General features: G+C 58.1%; 1 protein-coding gene across 1 annotated transcript in view; it reads right to left on the minus strand.

Moving 5' to 3' along the window:
- ZFPM1 (zinc finger protein, FOG family member 1) overlaps positions 1-10,050 on the minus strand; it is a 34,762-nt gene extending 24,712 nt beyond the window's left edge. The window contains exon 1 of the mRNA XM_015639989.2: positions 9,946-10,050. Within this exon, the coding sequence (XP_015495475.1) occupies positions 9,946-9,985 (40 nt within the window). The 5' untranslated portion in view covers positions 9,986-10,050. The remainder of the gene's footprint in view (positions 1-9,945) is intronic.
- Between the last annotated feature and the right edge of the window lie 2,846 nt (positions 10,051-12,896).

A 12,896-nucleotide genomic window follows, 5' to 3' on the forward strand; every position in this document is an offset into this window, starting at 1 on the left:
ATGGAGATGGGAATGGGAACAGGGACAGAGATGCTCCAGTCACTGCTGGGGAGCTGCTCCATCCCAACCACCACAGCCTGGTCTGGTGGAAGGTTCCTGCCCTGGAACAAAATGAGCTTTAAGTTCCTTCCCAACCCAAATCATTGCAGGGTGAAATCCAGAAAGCCCCCCTGGGACGGAGCCCCCCAGGGAAGAGCAGAACCGGGGAGAGGCCGAGCCTGAGAAAAAGCAGCGCTGCTGATAGGGGAGGGATTGGTTTCAGCCGGAGCTGCTCGCGCTGCCAAGCCCAGGCGGGATCGCGGCGGGTGCAGTTACTGAACATTCATCACTGCCTGAACTCTGAAACTTTATCAGCAGCGAGCGGCGCCAGCGCCGGCCCCGCCAGCCCCGGCTCCGATGGGCCGATAAACCACCGAGAGATTCCGGGAGATTGGGGCGCTCCGGGGGCCGCCATTCCCAATAGGAACGGCCGGCGGATCAACCGCGCGCGAGGGAGGGAAGAAATCCAGGGACAATGACAATGGAGTGACTTTAGGTTTCAGATGGGGTCGATAAGGGCCTGATAGATTTGGAGAGTGGAGAGAGTGGAATGGAGCCGTCCCTGGCGCAGCAGATGGATGGGATTGCTCTGGGAGAAGGGATGCGCTGAACGTGGGCCTGCCCGCCCGGCTGGAGAGCGCACGGAGCCGCCAGAGCCTGCTCAGAGCGCGGCAGGGAAACTGAGGCACCTGCTGAGACTGGGAGAGGAGGAGCAGTCCTTCCTGGGGGGCCTGGAGCTGTCTCCATCCAAACCCCATCCGAGAGCAGTTGGAGGTGTTTATCTCCATGGTGATCCAGGATGTGGGCGCTTCGGGAGCAGCTGGACACGCAACAACACGGCAAAGAAATTCCATCCGGGAAGATCAGGCTCCCTGATCCCTGCCAAAGGGTGGAACTGGGGGAAAGCCCCTCAGTCCGGATCCTTCCTCTCCCACCTGGAATAAAGACATTCCAGGGGAATGGGCAGGGTGGGGATGCTCAGGCAGCACTGGGAGCACATCAGTACCAGGTGACAGCGAGGACAGAGGTCAGGCGCTGGTCTAATCCAGAGACAAATTACCCTGGAGGTGCCGAGCTGGAGCCATCCCCCTTCCTGTGGGCAGCGGCTCCAGGTTCTGCCAGCTCCATCCCACTCCCAAAAGCGATGGAAAGGGAATAGGGGTGGCTTCCAGTGTCCACCCCAAGCCTTCCAATCTGTGATAGCCCTGGGTGAGGCCAGTCTGGAGGGATGGACACAAGGGGACATCTGCAAAGATGCTCTGGCTGGGATGTCCCTGCTGCTCCCAATCCCACAGGATGCCTGATCCCAGCTCCCAGAGCCATCCTGGAGCACTCCAGGGCAACAAACAGGAACTGTGGGGGCTCCAGGGGCAGGGAAGGACCCTCAGAGGGTCCAAGAGCAGCAGGCACCGATCCCGGCACATGGAGATCCCTGGGACAGCGCTGCTCCCAAAATCCTTCCCTGCCTTCCCAGCACCCCAACCCTCCTCTTCCTCCAACTCCAGGCCCTTCTCCTGCCCAGCTCCATGGACGCTGAGTTTGCTCCGTGTAAACGTGCCTGTGCTGCCTCTCTCTCTTTCTTTTTTCTAATTTTTTTTTTTTTTTTTCCTGTTCTTGGCATTTTGGTGGAGCGAGATAAGAGCGAAAAACAACAGAGCTGCTCGGAGAGTGAAAAAGGGAGATAGATAACGCAGATACCGACTCCTACACAAAACAGTCCTGCCTTTATCTCTGCTTTTTATCACAGTTCCCCTAAAAAAAAAAAAATAAAGAGAGCAGCCCAACTGGAATGGGGCAGCACATTAAAAAATGAACTTTATACTGTTTGCTCTTTAGTTTTATATTTAGATGAAACTAACTCAGATGCTCGTGGTCGATACCTTTTTCCAAACCAAAAAGTCTGGAAGCTCTGTTTGCTCCAAATGGGGATGAGTGAGGAAAGTCGAGGAGTTGAGTATGGATGGGGCAGTGGGATGAGGCTGCTCCAAACACCCAGGGCAGCAGGACCAGGGATGCTCAGGCTGGAGGTGGATATGGAGATATGGATATATGGAGATGCTTCCCGAGCATCCCTGGGTCCTGCCAGCTTGGGGACAGATCCCAGCTGAGATGCCCCAGGTGTGGCACAGCTGGCAAAGCACAAGGAGCAGGAACAGCATCTCCATCCCAGCACAGGGCTGGACGTGCCCTACACCCCACCCACATATCTCCCAAAAATCCTTTGTCTCCCCCCAATTCCTGAGGGCACCTCACAGGGCTCTGCCCTCCTTGCTGGGAAGGGCATTTTGGAGCAGCACAAACCCAAACTCCCAGGGCACGGCCAGAAAGAAGGAAAAAAAAAAAAAAATAATAAAAATGGACTGGAGGTTTTTCCCTCCCCTCGCACTCCCTTCCCTACCTTCTTTTTGAAAAACATAATTTATCTGTGTATTATCAAGAAATCCAGACACTTTAATCAGTGAGCTATGAAGTCAGTATTTCCATTCTTATCTAGCGGAGGAGTGGAAATGGAGAGCAGATAGGCAGCTCCGAGCCCGGCCGTGGTGGGGAATGTTAATGGGAGGAGCGGCGGAGCCATTGGCTACCGAGCTGCCGCTATCGCTGCCATTATCGGGCCCTTATCGCGGCAACCATCGCAGCGCAGTAATGGGGCCAGTTCAACTTTCCGCATTATCATAGGAGCTGCGAGTAGCATGAGAGGCCTCGGCTGGGAGACGGAGAAGAGAGCGAGCGGCCAAACTTCCCGGCGGAGCGGGGAGGGGAGGGGGAAAAGCGGTTTTGTCTCCCCGCCGTGCCCGGATGAGCTGGGGATGCTCTTGCCGCTGCTCCCGGTCTCGCGTTTGGGAAGGTCCCGGGTGTTGTCCTGGAGCAATATCTGTAAAGCCTTGGGACTGACCCCATCGAGCATCCCTAAAGCTCTGAGTATCGACCCTAAGGCACATTTCCAAACCCCAGGCATTGACACAGAGAAGCATCGCCAAAACAGCAGGCACCAATCTCATCGGGCATCCCAAAACCCTGGGTACCATCCCAAAGCTAGAGGGACTGACCCAGCTGAGCATCCCCAAAGCCTCAGGCACAGCCTTAAGGTGCATCCCCAAACTCCTTCAAGCATCCATAAATTCCTGGCCACTGACCCCAAGGCGCATCCTTAAAGCCCCAGGCACTGAATCTGTTCGGCATCCCCAAAGTCCAGGGTGCCAAACATTCCCCAAATCCTGGGCACTGAGCCCATCCCTAAAGCAAGGGGTACTGACCCCACCAAACATCCCCAAACCCTGGGTTTGCATTCCCAAAGCTGCAGGCACCATTCCTAAATATCCCCAAAATGTCCAGGCACTGACCCCATTGAACACCCCAAAATGTCCAGGCATTGACACCATTGAACATCCCAAAATCTCCAGGCACTGACCCCACTGAACATCCCCAAAACACAGGTACCAATCCTAAATACTGCCAAAGCTCCAGGCACCGACCCCATCAAACACCCCAAAACCCCATGCACTGACCCCAAAATCTCCAGGCCTTGATCTCACTGAGCATTCCCAAAGCTCTGGGACACCGACCCCACCGAGCATCCCCAAGCCCTGGGCACTGACTCGGAGGCGCATCCCCAAATTCCGGGGTCACGCTCCCGGCCGGCCAAGGCCGAGGGAAAACAATGGATCTACATTTCATCAGATGAACAAATTAGAGGAGCACATTTCCTCCACGCGCTATCGAATGGGAGATGTCAAGAAAATATGTTGATGTGAGAAAGAGGAGATAAAGAATTATTTTGGAGGAAAAAAGCCGTGGAAGGCTCTTATCTGGAGTGACTCATAGGCACACACTCCTTAACCCCACTGCAGCCCAAGGTCAGCAGTTGCATTCCTTTCGGCATTTCAGCCCTTCCAAAAAAACATGTTGCTGCAGGAACAATGTGGAGCCTTTGCCGGGCAGCCATCGGAAGAGGGAACTGTATTACCCCCGAAACACTTGAACTTTCCTGATAAAAGGAGCAGCAGGACACAGCCCGGCCAAAAGCCCTGAGTCAGGCAGCAAAAGCAGTCATGGGATGTGGCGCAGAAAAAAAATAGGAGATGTTGGCCTCCTGCTCCCATTCCCGCTCTTCTCCAAAGCGGGGGAGCTGATTTCTTGGCCCCACAGGGAGAAAAATCCGTGCCCTCAGCATGGAGCAGTGGTGGAGCTCGGTGCAGGGCTGGCACAATTTCCAATTTATCTTCTTAAATGCTGGATTCCGAGAAGCTCCAGGTTCCTCGCTCCGGCCGTGGCCCCGTTGCTCACATCCCTCTCTCCGGGCAGCATCGACTCCCAGCCCTGGCTGTGCCTCTGTGGAAGGTCTGGGCTGGTTTTCCCTCCACACCAACGCCCCATCCAGTGTTTTCCAAGGCGGATCATGTTGTTTTCTTTGCAGCAGGATGGACGGCACGCATGGAAAACATCCTCAAAACATCCTCTTCCTTTGGCCAGCACGGCTGCGTTTGACCCCAAATCCACCAGCACCAGGCAGGGCCCAGCAGCTCCATCCCCAGCCCTGCTGCTCCCAGCTTGGGCAGCGCTGTCCTTTCCTTTCCCAGGTGTCCCCTTGGGGCTGGGAACACCCCAGGGCACGGAGATTCTTGCTCTGGGATGGATGTGGACACGGTGATGCCTTTGGGGTGCCGCCCCTCTCCAGGAACCTCAGATCACCTGTGCCGAGGCACTGCTTCCTTGCACAATTCCTGCAACACCCGTGGGGAAAGGATTGCTTTCTTCCCAAGCCCTGATTGCCGAGCTGGCCGCATCACAACTTGGCCAAAGGGAAAGCTGCAGCTTGCTAGGTGGCCTCGTGATTCACCATGGAAAATAAGACCTTGCCCAACCTCGCCACTTCGGATGCCGAGGTGTAAACCCTGGCTGGAGGTGGCTTCCCCAGGATGCCGGGGACAGCCCATCACCGGGCTGGGCATGGCATGGGGGCATCCCCCGGGGGCTCAGGAGGCAGAAGAGCAGCAGCAGACACAAAACCAACCCATCCCTGGCACCCACGGCCGCCTGACAAAGCCTCCAGAGCCTCCCTCGCCGGCACAGCTCCAGCGCTGCCTTCCCACCCCGCAGCCCCGGCAGGGCCGTGCGCAGGGCTCTCGGCACAACTGGTTCAGCCATGGCCAGCCCGGCTCCAGCCCTCACTCCCAGAGCATCCCCCTCATCCTCCCTGCCTGCTGTGCAGATGGGGATGGCCAGGAGGAGCCATCCTGGGACATGCCCCCAGCACGGTGCCACCAGGGCTCGCAGGGCTCCCTGGCATCGAGGGATGAAGTGGCCCACGTCTGTCACAGCAGGGCACGGGGCTGGTGGCACTGGCCACCAGCATTATTTCTCTGTTATCCATGGTGAATGGATCTCCTGCTCCCAGCTGTCCCCTCGGCCATCAGCTGCCAACCCTTCTCCTGGAGCCTGCAGGGATGCTCACACCTGGAGCCTGTGGGAGAGGAGGGAAACTTCTCCCAGCATCACCTGAGGCGGGTGCAGACCCTCCTACTGAGCAGGAACGTGGCTTGTGGGAAACACCTGGGGATGGCTGGGAGAGCTCTGCCAGGTGCATCCCACCAGTATCCCACCAGTATCCCACCAGTATCCCATGGGTCACTCACCCACCCCACCCGTGGGGACCACGATGTGTCCCCAGCCCTGGGAGCATCCCGAGGGGCCGGTGCCAGCCGGGATGGGCAGAGCCGCTGCGGGGGCAGCGGTGCCACAGGGCTTTGCCACCCTCACCCCTGCCAGCTCCGGGGAGCCGCTCGGATGCCACCGCACCAGGGCTGGCAAAGGCCTCGGGGTGTTTGCACAAGAGGGGAGGGGTTGGCAGGCAGGCAGCGCCCGTGGGTGTAGCAGACATGTGGGACACGGGGATGCCACCCTCGGGATGCCAGGAGTGGGGTACGGGGGGGCTGCCAGGCTGAGGGAGCCCCGGGATGCACAGAAAATTCCGGTTTTGGGAGCGGAGCTGGGAGGCTCTGCTGGCACCCGGCTGATCCCGGGAGCAAACCCTTCCACCCCACGGAACACCTCCCCAAACACCCCCCGCCCACCCTGGCCCGGAGGCACGGATGGGGAAACTGAGGCACGGAGGTGGCGGGGATGGAAAAGTGCAGCTGCATCAGAAAGCAGGGGGAAGAAAACAAGCAGAAAAAAAATAAAAATATTAAAATAACAAAAAGGGGAAAAAAAAAGCAGCCAGCAGAGGAGGTTGAAACAGAGTCACCTGAAAGGGAAGGAGCGACTGAGGGAGGGAAGGAGCGGGCAGGAGGCGTGCCGGGAGCATCCCACGCCACCGGCTCACCACGCCGCCGCTAAAAATAGACGCTGGGTTGGCCACTGTCATCTTTACAAGAAACGCAATTTTCCAAGCTCCCGGGAAGGACGGCTCCCACGGGCCGGCCACCCCCTGCCCGGCTCCACGATCCCCTTCCCGGCATCGCCTCCGAGCCCACGCGGGACCGCGGAGCAGCCGAGCGTGCAGGAGGAAAGGAAAAAAAAAATAAAAAAAATAAAATAAAACCACCGAGCCCAACACACCCCATCGAGAGACGGCGGCTTGAGCAGCGCAGATGAGGCTCGTTATCTGACACCATCTAATAGCAATTAAAGAAAATCCACATGCAAAAATATGACGGTGTTTTCACACCCCCCCTGCCCCCACCCCAGCCCGTGCGTTCGCTCGGCGGAGCAGAATGGGAGATAATCATCAAAAAAAGTCAAAGCTCTCATCAAACTAATGCAACATCTGCAGCCGATAACAGGAGCTGGGAGAGCTCGGCTTCTCAACCCAGCTCGTTTCACAGAGCACGTGGAGGGGGGCAAAACCACCCCAGCACCTTGAGAAATAAAAACACACATGCAGCTGCCCCCCATCAGATAATTAAAGTGCCTGCGTTAATCACATTTGCAATGGAACAAATTGTTGGAGCCCTTTTGCCCCTCTTTGCTGTGTTTGTTGTTGTAGCGAATCCTGCTCCGGTCTGGTGGGGAGAGATAAGTGGTCCTTATCAACCCTGGCAATCTCTATCAGGATGGAGATCGGGGCTTGGCGCTTATCAGGAGCTCAGATCTACTGTAGCTGAGCGCAGAATAAAAAGGGAAAAGGAAAAAAAAAAACAAAACCAAAAAAACCCCACACCATAAAAAGAAAAAATAATAACCACCAACAGGCCCCTGCAACTATGACAAAACATTCGCTTCCAGCTCGCTTAGGAACAACAAAAAAAATAAATAAAATAATAAAAAAATATCTGTATTAAAAGAAGAAGGGAGGGGGAGGCACATCAGCGCGATGAGATCAATCTCCCGTTTATCAGGTTCCCCCATCGCAGGACCCGGCGCTGCGAAAGCACCGGCAGCTGCCAGAGCCTCGCTCATCAGCTGGGCGCCCGCGCTCCCATGTTTGAAGTTAATAAATATAACAGGCTATCTGGGTTGGAGATCAGCTCCTGCTCCCTATCAGCCCCTCACATCTATCTACCAGCAGAACAAAAGACAGGCACACACACAAAAAAAAATTATAAAAAATAAAAGAGACGGGAAAAAAAATAAACCGCCCCATAAAGCATCAGCAGCTGCAGGGAGGTTGGTGCTAGAGGCAGGGATGGAAAGAAACTGTCCTCTGCGGGCAGGAACCCCCAAAAATGAAAAGGAGAGATGCTCGGGGTGTTTTCTCCACTATCAAAAGCCACCATCGCGATGCAATCGGCTTTCAAAGCCTCCCCAGCGCCGCTGCCGGGGGGGCTCGGAGGGAGGAGCGGCACCCCCGGCCCCTCCAGCCCCAGCCCGGAAAGGCACGGAGAAGAGGAAGGTTAAAGCAGCTGGTTAAATATAGTCCGGTGTCTGATGTTTGTCTTATCTGCGCTGGCGATCGCCCGCTCTCCCGGCGATCTCCCCGCGAGCCTTAATCTGCGCCTCGCATCGGGCTTCAAAAAAAAAACCCAAAAAACAACAAAACCCCAACCCCACAAGAGAAGGCGAAGCCAGAGCGAGAACATCGCGTCACCCAGGAAAATAAAATCAGCAGATAGCAATCTGGAGGAGGTTTTTAATGCTCCAGCCGAGATGATAAGGAGGATAGACTTTGTGGAAACAGGTCCGGTCTGTACATGAGAGGAGTCTGGTTACCGGAGCCCTGATTCATGCATACCTTCCCTGATGGAGCAGCGGCAGGGCGCTCTCGCCGCGCTCGCCGCCTCTAATGACTGTTTTCATGTTGACACATACAGGAAGGCTTCCAAGCTCTCAGCTTTTAATCAGTTTTGGCCATCGCCGGCGGCCTGAGATCAGCCTCCCACTTTTATCATTTCTTCACATCTCTGCAGAAAAGCAGCAGAGGAAGGAGATACGAGGAGCCGCCGCCGCCCGGCCGAGCTGCCACGGCCTCGTCCTGCCCCAGTTTGGCCCAAAAAGTCCATTCTGGTGGGTGCTGGGATCGGGCATCCCACCGGCGGCGAGGCTCCCGCAGGGAGCAGCGTCATTCCAGCGCTACCGCTCCGCTCCCGGATGAACGAGCTGGAGTTACCCAGGCACGGCTCGCAGGGCTTTTTGCCGAAATAAAGCCGCGGAAGTTGGATAAAGCCAAAGGAGAAAAGTATCCCGAAAAAAAAAAAAAAAAAAAAAAAAAAAAAAAAAAAGAGAGGCAGCTGGGACTATTTTTAACTCTCCCCGGGTAAAAGTCTAGCTGAGCGTTATCACCACAGCAATCACCCCAGGCAGGGAAACAGGTAGGTGCAACTCAGCCTTGCAATTATTTCAGGAGAAAGATAAAGGTAGATTATCACATGGTGGCCAGCCTTCCCTATCCTCCCATCTCCCTCTTATCACCAGCTTCCATCGACTCGAGGGGGAAAGAAAAACACACACACACACACCGGGGAGGAAGGAGAAAAGCCAAGCTGAGCCCGGCACCGAAAAACTTCCAGCACTTTGCAGGATTTCTGTGCCTTGCTGGTACATCCTCGCTGGAGCAAAACAAGAGCCCGGCTGGATCGTGGGCAGCGCGACCCTCTGGAATCACCATTCCACAGGGAGGGACAGGGATGTGGCCAAAGTCCCGTGGGTTCCTTATGGCCACGTCCAGCCTGGGCTGGGATGCAAAGCGGGACTTGGGGGGGGGGGACAGGGCAGGGCGGAGGGACAAGGACAGCGCGGCCGGTGGGGACGATGGCACATGGGGACGGTGGCACATGGGGACGGTGGCACGGCGGGTCCAGCAGCGCCCAGGCGAATGGGGGTCCCCATGCGGGATGGGGAGCCCCCGGCAGAGTCAGGGTGCTGTCCCCGCGGTGAGGAGCCCTCGGCAGGGCTGGGGTACCCCAGGGTGGATGGGAAGCCCCGGGAGGGGGTCGGAGACCCCCTGGCAGGGTGAGGGGCCCGTAGGCGGCGTGAGGAGCCCGAGGCGGGGCTGGCGGGGCCCGGCGGCGATGGGGAGCCCCGAGGGGGTTTGGGGAGCCCCTGGCCCCGGCTGCCGGCGCTGGATGGGAGGCAGGCGGGGGAGATAAGATCACAATTTCAGGCCGTCCCGACAGAGCGATGTTATCAGGACGGGACTTGCAGAACGGAATATTTTAAAGCCTTATCGGGGCCCCCATCGGGAGCCGGTACCGGAGCCACCGCGCTGGCGGGGGGGAGGCGGCGCGGGAGGGGGAGCGGCGGGGACAGAGACCAAGGCGGGCGAGCTGCCGGCAGCCGGAACGGGCACCCACGGCCGCCGTCCCGGGTGGGTCCCGGGTGTGTCCCCGGAGTACCGGGGGGACCGGGGGAGGGGGTGCGGGAGCGCTGCCGACAAAAGGGATGGTACAAAAAAAAAAATAGGGAGGGGGAGGGGGGCGGTGCGTCCAGCACAGAACGGGAGAGAGGGTGCCGGTAGCGGCGACTCACGTTTGATCTGCCGGGGGTTGCTCTGTTTCCTCCTGGACATCGCTCGGCGAGGGGCGAGCCCGGCGCCCCGGCTGGCGGCTGGGCGGGCGGCAGGTGGGTGGCGGCGGGCGGGCCCCCGGCTGCTCGCATGCCCGCCCGCCCGCCCGCGGGGCCGGGCCGGGGCCGGGGCCGGGGCCGGGCCGGGGCCGGGCCGTGCTCGGCGGAGCGAAGCCGCCGCCGCCGCCGCCGCGGGATTTTCTCAATGGGCGCCGCGCCGGATCAAACCCGCCGAGCGCTCCGGGGGGCGGGGCCAACAGCGCCGCCGCGGCCGCCCATAGGCCCCCGCCCCCCGCAGGCCACGCCCACCGGATGGCGCGCGCGAAGGGGAGGGCCCGAAAAGGGGCGGGGCTAACGGCGAAGGGGGCGTGGCCTCGGGGCTCGATCCCTGCGGGGGCTCCGCGCCCCCCTCTCCCCACCCAGGGGTCACCAAATGTGTCCCCAAATGTGTCCCCAGCCCCACTCCGGGAGCCCCGGGAGGCTCCGCCTGCTGCTTTGGGTCTCTGAGCCCACCCCGTTAAGTCGGACCCCTCTTTTGGGTTCCACATCTCATTATCAGCAGCCCAAACCCTCCCTTTGGGGTTCTCAGTCCTTCTTTGGGGTCCTCAATCCTTCTTTGGGGTCCCCAAACTCCCCTTTTGGATCCCTAGTGACCTCTCTGGAAGCTCCTACACTCACAGCATTCCCCTTGCTGGGACCTCAGTGCCCTTACCGTGTGCAAATTCACTTTTTGCAGAGCCCCAAAGCCTCTTATGTGTCCCCCCAAACCTTTCTGTGGGGTCCCCAGGGGCTCTCTTTTGGATCCCTTAAAACCCCACTCATTTCCAGATGAATTGTCCAAAACATCCCACTTGTGACTTCCATGGCCACCGTGACCCTGGTTCAGGGTGGGGGACAGCCCAGGACACTCTGGGGATGATGGGGGGGTCCTGGGGTCCCCCCTTGGCATCATCCCAGCCGGGTGACCTGTGAGCATGAAAGCATTTTGGGGTGACATGTGGGTTAAGCAGGAGCCACTTAGATTTTGGATCCATGATGGAAATATTTTCCTGTGAAAAATAACAATTTCTCCCAAACTGGGCCTTGCCCATGCTTGGTTTGGATCAGGGGGATTTGCCAGTGGGGATGGCTGGTGGTCCCCAAACGATGATGGGGTTTTTGGATCAATGGAGGGGGCTGGTGGGCTGTGGGGACACGGCACAGCTCGCTCATATCCCTTCTCCATCTATCCCCGGACACGGGATGTGCTTTTGTCCCCCCTTTTCTTTTTCTTCTTTTGAAGGGTTTTTAATTAACTTCCTGTTTCAATGGTGGGATAATGAGTTTTAAGCAGCACATGATTCCAGTAAAGAGGTCAAACCGGCAATGAGGATGTCAAAAGAAATTAAGTTAGGAATTAAGAAAAGATCCAGGGGAGAAAAAAAAAACCCTATGGAAGGAGGGAGATGCTGCTGAGGACAAGGCTCTGCTGTCCCCCCCTTGGCTGACCACCCCCCAAAACGATCCTGGCGGCGCCTTTCACCTCGAATGGCCTCGAATCGCCGCCTTCCTGGAGACCAAACCCCCCTGGGGGAGCAGCTCCGCTTCCAGAGCCTTTCCCTTCCTTCCCAGCCCGGCTTGGCCCGAGGAGCCCGGAGTGGCCTCTGCTCTGTGGCTCTGACTCCATCGGGGGCTGCTGATGGGGAGCCAAAATCCACCCCGATTCTTTCGGGGGTCTCCAGCCTCCCTCCGGCTTGGCTCCAGGGGTTTTGGGGCTGGGGGCGCCGCAGATCCAGCCGGTTCCACATGCACGGATCCCCACGGGCACCGCAGCTCCCGTGGTATTCACCTGGCGTGTTTGCTTACGCCAAGATAATTAGACAACCATTTAATTAAACACAGCACCATTAATTGCATGGATTTGAGGGGCTGGGGGTGAGCGAACACCGACGAGGAGCCAAAATTTCCTCTCTGCTGGGAATGGGGGCTGTCCCCGGCCCTTTGTGCTGGAAGAAGCAGCCGCAGCATCTCGAGGGGGCGAGGGGACATTGTCACACCCACCGGGGGTTCCATCCTGCCCTCAAAAAAACCCCCCCAAAGCCTCTCTGGAGCCGGTGGGTGCTGCCGCCCTGCCCTGGGGAGCGAAGTAAACAGGTTGCAATCCTTCCCCTGGCACATTCCTTGCCCATGTTCCTTTAATTCCCTTTTTGGCACCATCCCAGAGCCACTTAGACCCCTCCAGGTGTGACAATTCTCGGTGTCAGCCACCAGCCAAGGGCCGGATCCTTGCTCGGGGATGTCCCCAAATCCCTCATCCCGCTGCCCCATCCCCTGGGGGGACCCTGAGCGGGGACAGGCGTCACGGTGGCGGTGCCAGCGGCAGGGCTGGGTGTCTCCCTGCTCCCTTCCCGATGCCGCGGTGTTTGCAGAGAGATTGTTATAGGGGAGCCGAATAAATAGCGTGTTTTCCCGAGGAGTGAATTACACGCCTGCAGAGCAGAGATAATGCGGGAGCAGCCGTTCCCCCCATTGTGAGCGAGGTGACATCTTTTTATGGAGCTGTGTACATTTGTATTAGTGCCAATTAATCTGGCCTGATATTATTAGAGACGCGGCGAGAGGAGGTGGCGGCGCAGGAATGTCAATGGGAAGAGCCGAGGCGCTGCCTCTGCCGGATTTCAGGGCTCTGGGATGGCTGGGGCGGATCTTGGGGGGCTGTGCTGAGCCCCCCGAGGGGGCTGAGTGTCCGCTGGCACGGTCTGCCAAAGCTCCAAAACCAGCTTTTTATCCAGCTCAAAATATCCTATTTTAGTTTTTTTTGTCCCAAGAGGGAGGACTGGCATGGCGCTGCCCCACCTGCAGAAGGGCCCTGCCACCTGCTGGCAGCAGAACCTGGCCCCGGGTGCCACTTGTCACCTGCCAGTGGCCACAGCCCC

The sequence above is a fragment of the Parus major genome, chromosome 11, assembly GCF_001522545.3.
Source record: "Parus major isolate Abel chromosome 11, Parus_major1.1, whole genome shotgun sequence".
NCBI classification, from domain to species: domain Eukaryota; kingdom Metazoa; phylum Chordata; class Aves; order Passeriformes; family Paridae; genus Parus; species Parus major.